This window comes from Limanda limanda, chromosome 20 (assembly GCF_963576545.1).
Source record: "Limanda limanda chromosome 20, fLimLim1.1, whole genome shotgun sequence".
In the NCBI taxonomy this organism is placed as follows: domain Eukaryota; kingdom Metazoa; phylum Chordata; class Actinopteri; order Pleuronectiformes; family Pleuronectidae; genus Limanda; species Limanda limanda.
The window spans coordinates 9,316,773-9,332,736 of NC_083655.1; the positions used below are offsets into that span (position 1 = coordinate 9,316,773).

The 15,964-nt window shown below is 40.5% G+C and overlaps 1 protein-coding gene across 1 annotated transcript; it reads left to right on the forward strand.

Moving 5' to 3' along the window:
* The first annotated feature begins 10,670 nt into the window (after window positions 1–10,670).
* rdh12l (retinol dehydrogenase 12, like) lies at window positions 10,671–15,629 on the forward strand. Its single transcript, XM_061094152.1, has 7 exons — window positions 10,671–10,790; window positions 11,331–11,446; window positions 12,182–12,337; window positions 12,425–12,529; window positions 14,647–14,856; window positions 14,966–15,158; window positions 15,249–15,629. Exons 1-7 carry the CDS (start codon window positions 10,777–10,779, stop codon window positions 15,343–15,345), a joined length of 891 nt encoding a protein of 296 aa, XP_060950135.1. The 5' UTR covers window positions 10,671–10,776; the 3' UTR covers window positions 15,346–15,629.
* Window positions 15,630–15,964: the final 335 nt, after the last annotated feature.

Genomic DNA, 15,964 nt, shown 5'->3' on the forward strand with positions numbered 1-15,964 from the left:
TCTCAGAGAAACCTTCTCTCTTTTTTCAGCTTTTTATCACCACCTGCCGTCCACTCATCCGTGGGTGTGAGCCGACTGCAGCCGAGATAAAAAGAACCGAGATGAACAAAGGATTTCAACATTTTCAACAGATGCACCCCCCCCCCCCCACCTCTCCATACACTGTAAAAATATATAACGCAACATCTAGTGCAGTTATATATTGATTCACTGTTAAAAATATCACATTTATATTCATTTCAGCTAAAACAATGAGGAAGCACAAATAATTAAAGCAGCATCATTTCTTTGTTCCATTTTTTTACCATTTAGCTTCTCCTTTTAATTTAGGCAGCGGGTGCTGAAGACTTATGACATGTGCCTGCTTCCTGTCATCATCATATGGGTCTTATAGTCTAAAAGAGTCTAATATTTAATTATTTCTAAGCATTAAAATGTCTTACATAAGTAAAAAGTATCACATACTTCTTAAATGCATTATAGGTTAATATAACTTGTATGTCTCACGTGTTGTACTTCCTTATCAACAATAGAGATTTTCTCCTTTTCTCCTGTGTACTGCAGAGGAGTTTTAAACAGATCAGTTTTCCTCTGAGACAAATGATAAATGTAAAAAATGTGTTTGTATTTCAGAGAGAAACTAGAGAAGGAGCTTGTTTCTCGTGATGGTCAACAAACCTCTGTGTGTTTATACAGTAGCTTCCTTGGTGATGGTTTGTGTTCAAGCATCTGCTGAGGCCGGAGACTCAAACACTGCGGGACTGGGACTGAATATCAATGGTCCGGGGCCAGTCCGATTTTTTTTTCTCTGCTTGAATAGAAAGACGTGTCAAGGATCACATTATAAACCCACTTTCTCTCGCCCTCATTCAGATGCATATGAACCAGTTCCTCTCGCAGCCTTTCTTGTCCGGCTCCGTTTTCTTTAGAGCGTCCAGTTTTCTGTCCCTCCGGCTCCGCAGCTCAGATTCTGTGAATAGCAGAGAGCTCCTCGTGCTTCTTTTGTCATCGACCACTTCGCCCCTTATGACAATGACAAAACTGTGCAGGAGGGAGACTTGATTTGCATGGTTACCCTGACGTGCATTATGTATTCCAGTCTATTCATATTCTTACTCAGCGTGTTGAGGTTTGGATGATCTTCTACAAACTTGTGCAGAACATGTGTGTAAACCTGGTGTTTTATCGCCTTTTTAACTTGTTGCAGCAGCTGGTACATACTTGTCTGACATATACGATTCAGTGTTTAACATCATACACTCTGGTGGATTCACTGCAGGGGAGACATATGGCAAATGTCCAGATTTTTTCAAAACAAGGCTCCAAGGAGAGAGCTGCATTCATGTGTGGAGGTCCTCTCATATCTCCAGTAAAACTCTGCTAACATCTGATGAGCATTTATTTATTTGTAAAAACTTGAAGATAATAGAAGGCAATAAAATTAGGTTTAAAAAATAATTCTTATACATACTGCACCTTTCACTACTAGGTTAGATAAACAAACACGACTAATGTGATCTCCATCAGGGCAGCAACACACGACTGAACCATTTCCTGTTTGGCAATTTGTCGTCCAAGCAGAAACACAACGGTTACTTTGTTGCTGCAATGTTTCTTCACATCGAGCTGAATTACAGAGCTTATATTTTGAAAAGTTGTGAACTTGGTTGCTTCACAAACCTCTGAGTCAACATACAGTACAATGCAAGAAATTGTGAGCGTAAGAAATAGATGTTAGTGACTCAGACAGAAGCAACAAACTGCGTTTTGTGGCTGTGCTCGGTCCATGAGGGCTTTTAATCCACTCGATCAGTGCTGAAATGTAGTTTAAATACAAATTCGGATTATGCGAGGTCTTACATAACGTAATCCCTGAGAGGAAAAGGGACGAAATTAAAGCCGTGTCCTGGCAAACTTCTCCGGAATTTCGTTGAGTCCGCAGTGGGAGGCTCAAACGGTTCAACTGCCTAAAAGGTTTTTCTAGACAAACACATGCAAACCACTCCCACCATTAAGACAATTAACTGGCCCAGTGCTCACTGACCAGATGTGGGACGCCTATACGTCAATGTATAACAGAACCCAAGAGAAAACAAAACTCTCAGATGGAATTTTTCACTGTTTATTCACATAACATCCCTGAAGTAACACAGTGACCCCCCTGTGATTATGAAAGAGAGTGACCCCAATCAACTTCCTCCTAATGAATCATCTGGACCCAGTTAGTGTATTTGTGGAGCTCGTCTGACGGAGAGAGGCCTGTTGGCCTCAGGAAGAGAGGAGGTCACAGTCGACTGCTGCTGGATGGACGAGCTGCACCGGCATTATTCTCCCACTCAAACGTTTTACCACGCCATCGTTGGCTTCGGTCCGGAACATGCTCTCCATCCTGTGTGGCCTGTCGCCCTCTTTGTGTCTTAGTCTTTTTACATCGTCTCTGTAGAAATACATAATTATTGTGATCTTGTTATTACTGTAAAGTGTAATGCACGAACATAACATGACAACATGTGCTAAGTTCAAACTGTCCTGCAACCTCGTGATCTGTGGTAAAGACGCAGCTATGTCATCACGCAGGCTTGAATGTGAGCCGATCATTTGGTTAAATGATTACTTACACACAGCCGGGAATTTGCAAATGGAAATAATAGTTGGCTTAATTCAATTTTCTATTCAAAATTGAAAGTTATTGTTCTCATTATGCAAAGTGCTTTGAGATAATGAATGTTGTCCTTTGGTGCTGTACAAGCAGAGATGTAATCTCAATTTAACAAACTTCATTAAAGAATAAGAGAGACTAATGCTAAGCTAATTAACTGTTAGCCCTGATTTCAAGTTGCTGCCTAGTGACAGACACATTAGAGCCACCGATCTATGAGATATTACATATCAAGTCGTTTGAAATTTGCAGTTACGACATGTGGTTATATCACCATTTTAAGTTGATTGTTGTGTTACTTCAACAGGTCCTCTCTTTTTGCCCCATTTTTGGTCACCACCAACAGCACAGGAGAATATCTGGCTCATTACCCACCAACGGATAATAATTCTTTTCTCAAAGCAATTAAAAGCCTTTTGATTTGCTGTGAATGGAGGTGCACAGTGGTGCGTTTTATCCTCCGGGTCATTCATGAGAAAGCTTGCAGCTGTCACTACACTGCCACCCTGTCTGCACACTGATTTACTGAGGAGACCAGATACTGGCCCCTCACAGAAAACCAGAGGAACTTAAATCAACTTATGATTGTTTGTTTCAGGGAGATGTGAAAATAAAAAAGAGATAGTTGCCTTTATTACACATGCTGCTCCTCCCTGTGTTGATGAATTGATAGAAATAAATGTCACATCATGAAAGCAGGTGTTCTGGCATCAACATACAGTAAATACTGTAAATCTCTCTCTTGTAGATTCTCCTCTAGACTTTTTCAATGTGAGAACAATAGTTTATTTGATCAGGTCATAAAATGATTTATTCTGGACGTACCTTTTTGGAGATTTAAAATGCTTTTCATACTGTTTCCCACCTGACAGATGATCTGCTAATCGCCCAGGGAGCCAGACTCTGCTTTGTTCTTTGTAATTAAATTGACTATAAATAGTTCTTTGGAAAAACCTGTCCTTTATTATCTGAACATCACATTTAGAGAATACCGAAAACCAAACATTTGGAAGGTTAGATAAGAGATAGGATGTGATGTACCTTGAATTGATCAAACTTGACAGAGCAGCACAAGAGAGAAGCGTAAAGGGCAAAATGTGATAAGGAATCAAAATAAGAGACTGAAATAGAAATGCCATAAACAATATATGGCTTTTCTATACGTGTGCAGTATAAAGATTAAGATGTAAAGGTTTTAGAGAGATGTCACAAACAGGGATGTTGCTCAAAAATTTGGAAATAGTTTCTTATGACAGTGCAAATATCTGCCAGGCTCCCTCGCATGTTATCATCTTCATCCTCACTCTGCTCCTCATCCGCCTGACTTCACTGTTTCCTTCTCTGCTTCCATCACATCATCCAGGACTGAGCTGAATCCCCGATGGTCTTTAATCAAACATGAAAGGTTGACATGAACAGAATTCACTCACTTTTTTTAAGTGCAACTGAACCTAAAGCTTTGCATTGTTGAAATATGCAGTAATGGAAAGTAACATCAACACAGACAAATACACCCGTGCATCATTATTCATATTGTTTATCCTCTGAGCTTCGTACTGGGGCCCAGAGCCAGAGGCCAGGGGACACTGGGCGAGAGGCCGGGGGTGCAGAGCGTACAGGTCACCAGTTTACTGCAGGGCCAGCACACAGAGACAAACACACATTCAGGCTCAAACCAATTAAGAGTCTCCAATTAACCAAACCCCAATCTGCATGTCTTTGTACTGTGGGAGGAAGTTACCCAGAGGACACCCATGCAGACACTGGGAGAACGTGCAAACCCAACACTGAAGAGCCCAGCCTCACTGGAGCCTCACCCTGAATCTAGAAAGATACAGCGTATAATACATGAGTTAATATTATTGTTGTTGTTATATAATAAGGCCGACAGCAGGGAGACATGAAACAGTTTGTTTGTTAACTTTATGGTCATGAATTTCTCTTGAATTTCTTCAGCATCACAGCTGTTTCTGGAAAGAGACACTTTCATACAAGTCCTGCTTCATCTGAACCCTTCATGTAGAGGAGAAACTCTTTCAGGATTCATTGCGCTCCAGTGACGAACCATTCTTCAAAGAGTTAAGGGCGCAGGCACAGCGAGGACAGAGGAAGTCTAGACTGAAACAGATTAACAAAGAAATATTCAGATTCAGTTTTTCCCTTTACAGTCAGTATTAGATGTTTCTAAAAGTCTTAACAAACTGTGCAACAGGGGAATCATTGACAGGAATGATTCTGTTTCCTACATGTATTTGTATAATCTTAGTTTTTACTCCCTTCAGGTCACAGGGGTCTTTAGTCTGCACATTACAGTCCTGGCAGAGATCAGATAATAAAACCTGATAATATTTCTGACACCAGGTTGCTTAACGTTGGAGGGTTTGAGGGAGGACTGTCGCTCGCTGGTGGATAAAGTTCACACGTAGTAAAGCAAGCTGCACCTGCTACTACTGCAAAAGGAGGAAGAGAGTTACACTTTAACAGCAGTGAAACACTCCGTCAGCAGTAAAAGCAAAGAGTATTGATAAAGTGATTTCCTCACCGGTGTACCAGGGGGTTGTGTAAAATAATAAATCAGGACCTAATGGCCGAGCGACAGCATGAGAGAGCGCCGGCTCCCACGTCACAGTATTTGACAAAGGTGACATGTTGGATGAGAAGGAGAGTAAATGTGTCAGGAGGCGAGGACGTGTAAAGATCAACTGGTGAAGGGTTATGAGAAATATAGGGAATCAAACTGTGACTTTATTATTTACAGTGCAGAACATACAGAGCTGCATCAACGCCCAGTCAGCCGTGTGAACATATGTTTGTTCTGTTATACGTTATAGGTTTCCTCCGTCCCCTTTAATTGAACTGAACGTCAGTTAAGTAAAGTATTGATTACATCTTAATCAGTGCAGTGGCAGCTCATTGCGTTGGTACGATCCACTGAAACAACCCAGATACCAGCAGGTTGCGTTGTATGAAACTGCTTCAGGAACGTCACCATGAAACATGACACCGGGCCTCGCACCCGCTATAAATGTCGGAAAGCATCCACACACACACACACACCCACACACCCACACACACACACACCCACACGCACACACAAACACACATACACAGGACGCCTCTGTACACAGCTCACAACTATTGACTCCTTGAGATGGTTCTATAAATAGCAGCGAGCGCCTGTTTCCTGCGGCTCGTGGCAGATCCCTAATGACCGGCCGCTCACCTTCAAAGGGAAACGCAGCACGGCCGCCATGTTGCCTCCATCTTGGATGATCTGTTTGATGGACAGAGCTGAACACGTGACGGTTCAGATGTGATGATGCACGACACCGCCAGACATGAAACAGTGACGATGAAAAGGTGGATGTGAAGGGAATTAGATGAAATGTGTTGAATCTGCTGTTATGGGGTTCTGCTTCTGGTCTACGTCAGGATCAGGGCCCTGAAATCTTATTTTCTCAATCAGGGCGACAGGTTCTGGCCAGAGACGTTTTTTATGTTTCATGTTCTCAGGCTGTATATCCGTACATATGTCCGTCCCATGTCTTTGAACAAGATATTCCGAAATCTCTTCAAATTTGGTACAACCATTTATTAGGACTCAAGGATGAACTGATCAAATTTAGTGATATTTCTAGTTTTAATTTGTCTGTGATCTCGTTGGTTTAAAGTGCACGAGACAGGGTTGTTTAGAAGTGAAGCATCTTGTGCAGTTTCAGTTGGATGCCGTCAGCTCTCTCTCTGCCAGATGCCAGTAAATCCCTCAAACTGAACCTTGTGCCCTTATGCTTTACTTTCATTTGCCAGCTCGTCCCTATTTAAAGGGACATTTCACATATTTAAGTGCTGACACTGTTCTGTGAATTACTTAGGACAGTTTCTGGAGAGAGACGTTGTCTAGTGCTGTTTTATAAATTTGGAATAATTTGCTGCTTCTGTAGAGCCAAATACAACCTGAGCATGAAGATTTAAGCCCATAATCAGGAGGCGTTGTATAACAGTAACCATCTCTTTTTTTTTGCCTTACTGTCATGTTGTATGATTTACAACCAAAGACTAAGTCTGGTTTACACCAACCTTACAGTTTGATTTTTCCAGAGAAAACGCAAACGTTGACAAAAAGCGCTTGAGCCCAGTTATGGAGGGAGCCGGTGCGGCCGGGCTAAATGACACAGTGTGTTTGAGTCAGCAGCGCGGTGGTCAGATGAAGGGCTCGGTCATCTGGTGCACAACAGCACCGCCGATCAAAAAACAAGACTGTAATTATGATCTGCACTAGATTTGTATCTCTGGGAAACGCTGCAGCAGTTGAGAAAAGCCATTAAAGGTCGGAGATTGGATCAGCGGAGGAGAAACGACCTGAACAAAATGAATGCCAGCGTTTACGCGTTATGTAACATGGTGACTGAGGCTGAAAGGGTGAGAAACCAAATACAGAGATAGGGCACAGGAGGAGGAGGAGGAGGAGGAGGAGGAGGAGGAGGAGGAGGAGGAGGAGGAGGAGGAGGAGGAGGAGGAGGAGGAGGAGGAGGAGGAGGAGGAGGAGGAGGAGGAGGAGGAGGAGGAGGAGGAGGAGGAGGAGGAGGTGCAGCAGACAGAAAAGAGACAGACTAAACAGAATGTGACTGGTGGGTGAACCGGTGAGGGCCGGTCGGCACGGGGATGAGGACGCTCGGAGATGTTTATCATGTCCCACAGCATTAAGGTTTTTGTTGAAGAGAGGTCGACGGACGAGCCAGACTGATGGCCGCTGGCCTGCATGAGTGTGTGTTTGTGTGTGTGTGTGTGTGTTTGTGTGTCAGGGGACGTGACCTTGGAAAGATTGTTGTAATGTAAACATTAAGGCGGCGTGTTCTGCCAGCTTTGCTACTTGACCTGCTGCAAAGGGCAAGAAAAGGAGTTCCCTTTCTCTAAACATAGTGATTCTCTAAATCACTACGTTCACATCGAGGGTTGAGGAGCTCAGAGTCAGAGTCAAAGTCCGTGTTTAGAGAAACTCCTCCTCCGTAAAATAAACATTTAATTCAAATTATGACGACATGTAAATGTGACGAGCACTCTGCTTGAATATTAGTTTTGCTTGAATCATAATTTGTTATGTTTGTATTAGTTAAAGTCATTTTAATTATTATTTAACTACAACAAGACTTAAATGGTAAGATCATTATTAATATTATAACATGTTTTTTCATGATTTTTCAGACTGTTTATATTTACTTCATATAAATCCTCATAGTAGTTGTTGATATTAAGACAGAAAATATTATAGAATTTTCATCATTATACTTTTGAATATTATGTCTATATGCTCATATTATTTTATGAGTCTTAAAATATGCCTGAAATTGATCTTTTAAATGTTTTACTGTTTTACAATGTTTCAATATTGATACTTATTATTCAAATGCATTAGAAGAGCAATGTAAATAAAGTGCCTCATCGTTTTTTATTGTTTTATTCCTGTCGTTGTTGGACAGGATAAAAGCTGGATAAAGTGGATTTGAAATATTAAAATGGATCTTTACAAACCTCCCTCTCACTTGTGTGTTAACCACATTTCATAAATACACTATAATTCCCCGTCAGAATGTGAATTCATAGCAAAATAAGATATTCTCCTCCAGCTCTTGTTTGTGTATTCGTTTATTTTCTCCATCCTTCTGTATTAAAAATAAAAACCTGCATCCTCTCGCTCTCCATCTGCCAAAGCTAATAGTCCCATAATAGCTAATGGATTGTTCTCAGAGTTTAGTGAGTGCATCCTCCTGTGTCTCCATTGTCTTCGGCTTCGTGGAAGCTGCTGATGCGGCGCCAGTAACAGTTGAGGTAAACTGTTGTGTCTGATGTGTTTTCCGTGTCACTAATGAAAAAAATAATAAACAACAAACACAAGGGATAGAAAGGACATGAAAATAACAAACAACTCTGGATAAAGATGCTTAATTTGGTACAAATATTTTTAAATAATTAAAAATGTATGTCTCACTTGACTGATGTGGTTTCATTTTCTCCCTCAAGGAGGTAAAACTACAGACAGGGATTTCAAAGTTGGTGGAAGAATGAGATATGGGCCAAGGGTGGACGGTAAATAAAGATATGTTAGCTGAACTGTGAAGCCAAATCATCTTGATCAACCCCTGGTGGCTGGCTGCAGTACAGGCAAAACCCTCTACTTCCTGCATGTAAGTGGATGGGACATGGACCAAAATAAAAAGTCCAAATAAACGCTTCCCAAGATGGTTTCTGTCATAATCGTATCACACCAATGTATGTTCAAGTTATATTTATGACTTAGTTCATGAATTGATGCTTAAAAAAACAGGATGAAAGGTTATGATCGGTGACGCAGCTAAAAACCGCATCCAAGAATAACGCTTTAAATTTTGGTGCAGATCTGGAAAAGGGACAGATGAAGGATTTAATCTCACCAATTATTTACAAGGCAATAATTCATAGAATTCATGGAACATATTTAGGCGACTGATATTTAATCTAATGTGTAATTTGACCCAAATAAATATCTGGATCAATAGCAGATTTAAATGTGGTTTCATCTTCCACATTGGATAATCTCCTGATCTGCATTGTGTTGATTGTGTTGATTAAGTTAAACGGGACAGTAGAATCACAGGAGGAGGTGGGGGGGTCGTGCAATAAAGAGAAGTGCACACAAACTTAATTTAGATTTCTTACAACTGTCTATTAATCAGAGTGGTACACACAAGAACACATACTGACACACACTGTATGAACACACACAGACTCATCACTGACTGATCCAGCAGAGAAAAGGGAAGGAAACGTTTGCTTACGCACAATCAGCTGATGACCGCTGCAGAGTTTCCTGAGCTAATGACCTTGTGTCAACAGTGTAAAACCCACTGTTGTGCTGCAATCATGTCTGTGACCTCTGCAGAAAGGCATGATGGGTAATTTTGTGTGATTTTTTCTTTCTGTAGAATATTATTGAGCAGCAGAGTGAGACCTCAGCCAAGGACGAGATTCCCCCCAACACCAAGCTGCTGATCTGTGTGCAGACAAAACACAGACACACTGAGTTGCTGCTGTCAAAGCAAAACAGGCTCCACGGCGTTAAAAGTGGTGGGTGGTTAAAGGCCGCCACCTGCTGGAGAAATCGCAGAATCACAGTATAACAATGTCAAGAAACGAGGAGGATTTTTATAGTTTTATTAGTTTATTTATTTGTTTCATTATCAATTTATACTTAGGATGCAATGTTAGTAAATTAGTTAAAGTCCGAGTTACACATTGCAAAATTAGAGAAATTATTTGAATTACATTAAATTATATTATTATTCTGAGGGATATTATTTTTCCTCAGCTTTAAAATAATTGTTTTTACTGTTATCAATCTTTATCAACCAGATTATATTTTATATTAATGGTGTAATGCCAAACTGACACAACTCTGACATGAGTTTTACCATTAAATATATATTTAATATTGTGTGAGTACATTTACTAGAGTTCTTAAGAATTGAGGTATTTGTACTTTACTTTATACTTGTACTCTACATTTCAGAGAGAAATACACCTTTTACCATAATTATTTGATGGCTTTAGTTAAATGAAAAGAACAATAATCAGCAGATCAATCCAATATGAAGATAATCATTTTACATTCACAATAAATAACCAGTTCAAAATTAACAAAATAAGTGTGTAGATGAATAATAATAAAATATCATCATATATTTAAATGTATCGTCAAATGGGACATTTGCAGGACTGAATATTGAATATTGTTTTTAAGGTAAATTTGAATTAACATATTGATAAATAAATTCTCCTTTTTAATTTGACCTAAAGTCCAGTTATGGAGTCCCCGCCCGTCCGGCGCAGCCCGCATTAATAATCAAACAGAAATATCCCAGAGGACGGACTGAATTTGACAATTCGACCAATCGACGTTGAGTGACTGTGACGACGTCACAGCTGATTGGCTTAAACACCGGACACGCAAACTGGAATGGATTAGGTAAAACGACACTTCCGGATCAACAGGTTTTCAATTTGTGAAACAGTTTATAGTTCGATTCCTGGAAAATTAAGATTCACGGTTTGTTTTCAGTGTTTTGGCCTCAAAACGAGTAAAGATGCAGACGATCAGGTGAGAGCTGCTTTTATCAGGTTGTGGAATTCTGTAGTTTTAGTTCGAGATTAAAACTACAAATAAAAAACAGATTCTATCATGAATAGATTAATGTTCAAATAACTGTGGACATTTCTGATTGTCTTTGGATGAAAAAGGACAAACATGTGGTTTAGTGTTAATGTCGTTTAGTGTAAATGTAGTTTTCAGGGTTTTACTCATCCATTTTTGTTGAGTCACAGTTTTAAGTCATATCTCAACATCCTGGAAACTTTTTTTTTTTTTCAACTGCTTTATTGAAAAAAACATGTCAATGTAAAAATAATTAATCTTGTGTGTACATGACTAAATAATAATATGCTAAAATAAACTAAAGATTAACAGAAATGTGTATATTTGCTTAAGAAGGGATTATGAAGGAAATGTGTCCATAAATGAAGAATATGATCATAATATTAAAAAAAAACAGAGATGTAATCTGAAATGGTGGATGCCCTTTGGGTTTATGAGGATGAAAGTGAACATGTTGACAGTTTTATTGTTTTTATGACGTCTCAGAAACTACTTCCGGACGCCCTGGTCCTCTGACGTCAGGCTGGATGACAGGACCGTGGTGATCACCGGAGCCAACACCGGGATCGGTAAAGAAACGGCCATGGACCTGGCAAAAAGAGGTGCGACCGGCTACAGCTTCTTACAACACGACACATGGCTGTTCATGAGATCATCTGACTCGTTATCACATCATCTCTCTTTCTGCACGGTCATGATGACTCATTTCCATTCAAAGAGACCTCCAGTGTTTGAGCCTGGTTTTGTTCAACCAGACATCCCACATGATGTGTTTCTGGTGGTTTGACCTGTTCCAATAGGCTCTGGTTTCATTCCACGTCAAATTATACCCAACCTTCATTTGAAAAATTCTCCTCCTCCTCCTCCTCACCTTTCCATTACAGATGTTCTGATACCATTCATCCCATCGCGATACTAGCACTGATACCAGGACATTTGCAGACTGTGTAACAGCTGTAAGCTCCTGATCCTGAATGGAAGTGATGATTGGTTTTATATGACCTGGCTGAGTTTAAACCATTGAGAATGATTCCATAGAACATATTGTGTAAAGCCCTTTAGCAGTTTTTTGCGTCATCCTGCTGACTTAACAAGCGACGAAGCAAAAAGTTGTGTAAAACGGTGTGTAACCCGTTTCCTGTTTCACAAGACAAAGTGTGCATTGTGTTTCTTCAGTTGCTTCAGTGATGAAACCACAAAGTTTCTGAGTTGTTGAGTAATGTCCACATTTAGTCATGAGGGGGTGCTGTCCTCCCTCTTCTCCACACATCACTTTACTATCTGTTGATTGTCTGGACCGGCATGTAGATAGACAGCTTTTTATTCTTCTGTTTTAGGGGCGAAGGTCATCATAGCGTGCAGGGACATGGAGAAAGCAGAGGCCGCTGTTAAAGAAGTCATCGAAAAATCCGACAACAAGAACGTCCGCTGCATGAAACTTGACCTGTCAGATACCAAGTCCATTAGAGAATTCGCTGAAGCCATCAACAAAGGTAAAACCAGAGAATTCTGTACATGTGAAAGGAATTTAAAAAAGAAACAAACACAGTATTTGACATTTTCTTTTTTCTTTTCTGCAGAAGAGCCCAAACTCAATATCCTCATCAACAATGCCGGCGTGATGGTTTGTCCTTATGGGAAAACAGCAGATGGCTTTGAGATGCAGATCGGTGTCAATCACATGGGTAAATAAATCCAAGTTATCTGCGGAGTGAGGAGACGATGACCTGGTATTGAAGGTTCTTAGAGTTTCAGTCCCGAGCAGACAGCTCTGAATCGGTGTCAGCTCACCTGAGACCCGATCACTCGGACCACTGATCTGGGAGCTGATCTGTGATTCCTCACACGAGGGACCTCCGACCCACCACAGTCTCATCATGACAACAAAAATGTTTTGCCACTCCTCTTCACTCCCTCCTTCTCTCTCCCTTCTCACACCAACTTAGTGACATCTAGTGGTGAAGTGTCATGTTGCAGCTGAATGCCCCACCTCACCTCACTCTCCACCTTCCAAACCTGAAAGAGAAACTGTGGAAACCTTCTGTTGTCATAAAAACTCAAAAGGTGTTTGGATGACTGTAGAAACATGGCGGCCTCCGTAGAGAGAACCTGTTCCCAGTGTTAATATAAAGTATTTAAATATAAACGGCTAATTCTAGTGTAAAGAAAAAAACAATTCGTACAATTTAGATGAAACACACAAGTGAAAACATCACTAAGATTATTTTAATTCATACAGATGAACTTGGAGCTGAACTAGTGATCAGATCTCTCAGGGCAGATGTTGATACCACGTCTGAACTCGGCCTGTTGAGGAGTTTTTAGCCTTTATCCCAAACACCTAAACACTAATGTGTTCTTTACCTCCTCCGTTCTACTTGGCAGGAGTTTTTGGCAGTAAATCCAGTTTTTCTGTTAAATATTGATTTGTGTTGACACTATTAGCTTTTCTCTGTGCTGGTATCAGCTAAGACAATCCCATCGGGCAATAATAAGGAAGAGATGGACAAAATTCCTCCTGCTAAAGTTCACAGACACAGTTTTAATGAGGGTGCATAAAGTGTAAATTGAACCACTATAAACTCGAGTTGGTTGGTTGGGACTTCCCTTCTGTTTCGGGCTTTTTATAACAACTGCAAAAGGACAACACAGAAGATGATGGTTAAAGTAAAAGTTTCAGTCTGTCAAATCTAATTTACCTGACAACTGAGTTTGCATTTTCTACAATTTGACACGTGTGTTTAACAAACTTATAGAAGTTCAACTTTAGTTAGAGCTGTAAGAGAAGGTGCAATGATAAGTTCAACTAACAAGAATAAGTCAATGGACTCTTTTTGAATAACCTAAGCATCCAAAGTGAACTTGAGTAAAATCTCCCTTTTCCTTTGAACCTTTATACTATTGATAGTAAAGGAGTAAGAAGGAAATCTTCAGAGTGTAGATTAACTGTGCACGTATCTCTACATTTATAAAATGGCCAAGCAGACGTGTGTCTGAGAGACGTGCAGATTGTGGACTTGTTGTGCACTTAGCTTTGTTGACACAAGTACTTTCTTGATAACGTTCCTTCGAATTGAATGTGTCACTGTGCACCTTTGACTTCAGGTTTATACATTTAAAGACCCACACACCCAAATGTGCTTTGACAGGCACAAGGGCATTTTCTGGATTAAATATAACCACAGCTGGAGGGGAGTGGAATATAAAATGAGATAGTCCTTTTTAACGGAAATTTGCCATGTTACTCCGCTTGAGTAAATAGCAAAATCAGTAAGAAAATGATTATACATTTATAAAATGGCCAAGCAGACGTGTGTCTGAGAGACGTGCAGAGTGTGGACTTGTTGTGCACTTAGCTTTGTTGACACAAGTACTTTCTTGATAACGTTCCTTCGAAATAACTGTGTCATTGTGCACCTTTGACTTCAGGTCTTAAATTTGAACACCAACACGCCCAATCGGCTCCGATAGGCACAAGTGCATATTCATTAAAAAATTAGCTGCACCTGGAGGGGAGTGTGTAATAAAATGATATGGTCATTTTAAAGGGAAATTTGCGCCTAAGGAAATAGTAAAAATCACTAAGAAAATTATTATCACTTCACGACAACTGCATCAGTTTGAAACTAGTAAAGACATGTGTGGTGTCTCACAAACTCTGGGACAGAACATTAAATCCTGTTTTCTATGTTGGTTCTATATTTGATGCAGAGACGGTTCACGATACAAATCTTTTCCAGCTTATTAAGGAACCATTCTGAGAAGTTAATCAAACACAAGTTGTTCTTCTCTTCTTCTCCAGGTCACTTCCTGTTGACACATTTGTTGCTCGACCTGATGAAAAGATCGGCGCCGGCCAGGATAGTCACGGTGTCCTCCATGGCTCACTCCTGGGGCGCCATCAATCTGGACGACATCAACAGCGAGAAGGGTTACAGCAAGAACAAAGCTTACTCCCAGAGCAAGCTCGCCAACATCCTGTTCACCCACACGCTCGCTCAAAAACTAGAAGGTGAGCACCTCACTCTTTAAAAAGCTCCATCTGGCAGCTCTGGTATCTTTCACTTTCTCATTCATGTTTTACTGCAACATTTTTCAAGTTATTAAAATGTTTTCCCTAGGCACGGGTGTGACGACGTACTCCCTACACCCTGGTGTCGTCCAGACCGATTTGTGGCGCCACCTTAGCGGCCCCCAGCAGTTCATCATGAGGATGGTCAGTCCCTTCACCAAAGACTCTGCGCAGGGAGCTCAGACGACCATTTACTGCGCGGTGGAGCCGACGCTGGAGAAGGAGAGCGGTGGATACTACAGGTACTTTTATTTAGACTGTACACAGCAGTCCATACGTTCCCTCTGAGCACATAGAACACTGTCCAATACATGATGTCTTTGTCTTTTCAGTGACTGTGCCCCTGCAGCCTGCTCAGCAGCTGGGAAAGACGACGCCGTTGCTCAGAAGTTGTGGGACCTGAGCTGTCGTCTGCTTTCCATCACGTGAAAATGTGTCCGTCTGGATTTAAAATGAAATCCCAGAGTTTACAGTCTGCTAGATGGGTTTTCTTATATTGATATATACACATGTTTTTCAACAGTTCTTGTTTGTATTTGTTTTACTTATGAACGTACAGTATGATGCATGGAACTGAAAGTATTTATAATAAAGCAACTACTGAGATAAGTTTACATTACATAACCTTTTCTAATGGGTCAGACTGCAGCGTCTTCTCAATGTCATTATTTTCTGTACAGTTTTTTCCTGAAATTAAACTCTCTAACACTCCATCACTTTGTTTCTGTTCCTATTTCCAATAAGGAAACCTGTTTTTTAGCCAAATACATATGGAAAAAGTGCAAAACCACAACATTCAAGTCAGTCATGATTTATTTAGTTACTTCCTTTTCCTCATACCTCAGGGGCTTCGTCACTGCTTCTATATTAAGCAATAAAGAGCTCAAACTTTTATGCTGCCACGTGATTCCAGTGTACCTGTGGAGGATTGATAAAGGCAATAAAACAGGTTGAACATCAATATTCCGGGGGAGTTTACCAGAGGTTACTGGGGCCAGGACGACTATCAAAAAAGAGAACGAGTTCCTGAGAAGACAGCGTTCTTTAT

Excerpts from the sequence above, each read along its gene's own strand:
- rdh12l (XM_061094152.1), top strand. Across the intron at positions 12,338-12,424 it reads CGCTGAAGCCATCAACAAAG|AAGAGCCCAAACTCAATATC; the intron begins GTAAAACCAGAG and ends TCTTTTCTGCAG. Across the intron at positions 15,159-15,248 it reads GAGAGCGGTGGATACTACAG|TGACTGTGCCCCTGCAGCCT; the intron begins GTACTTTTATTT and ends TTGTCTTTTCAG.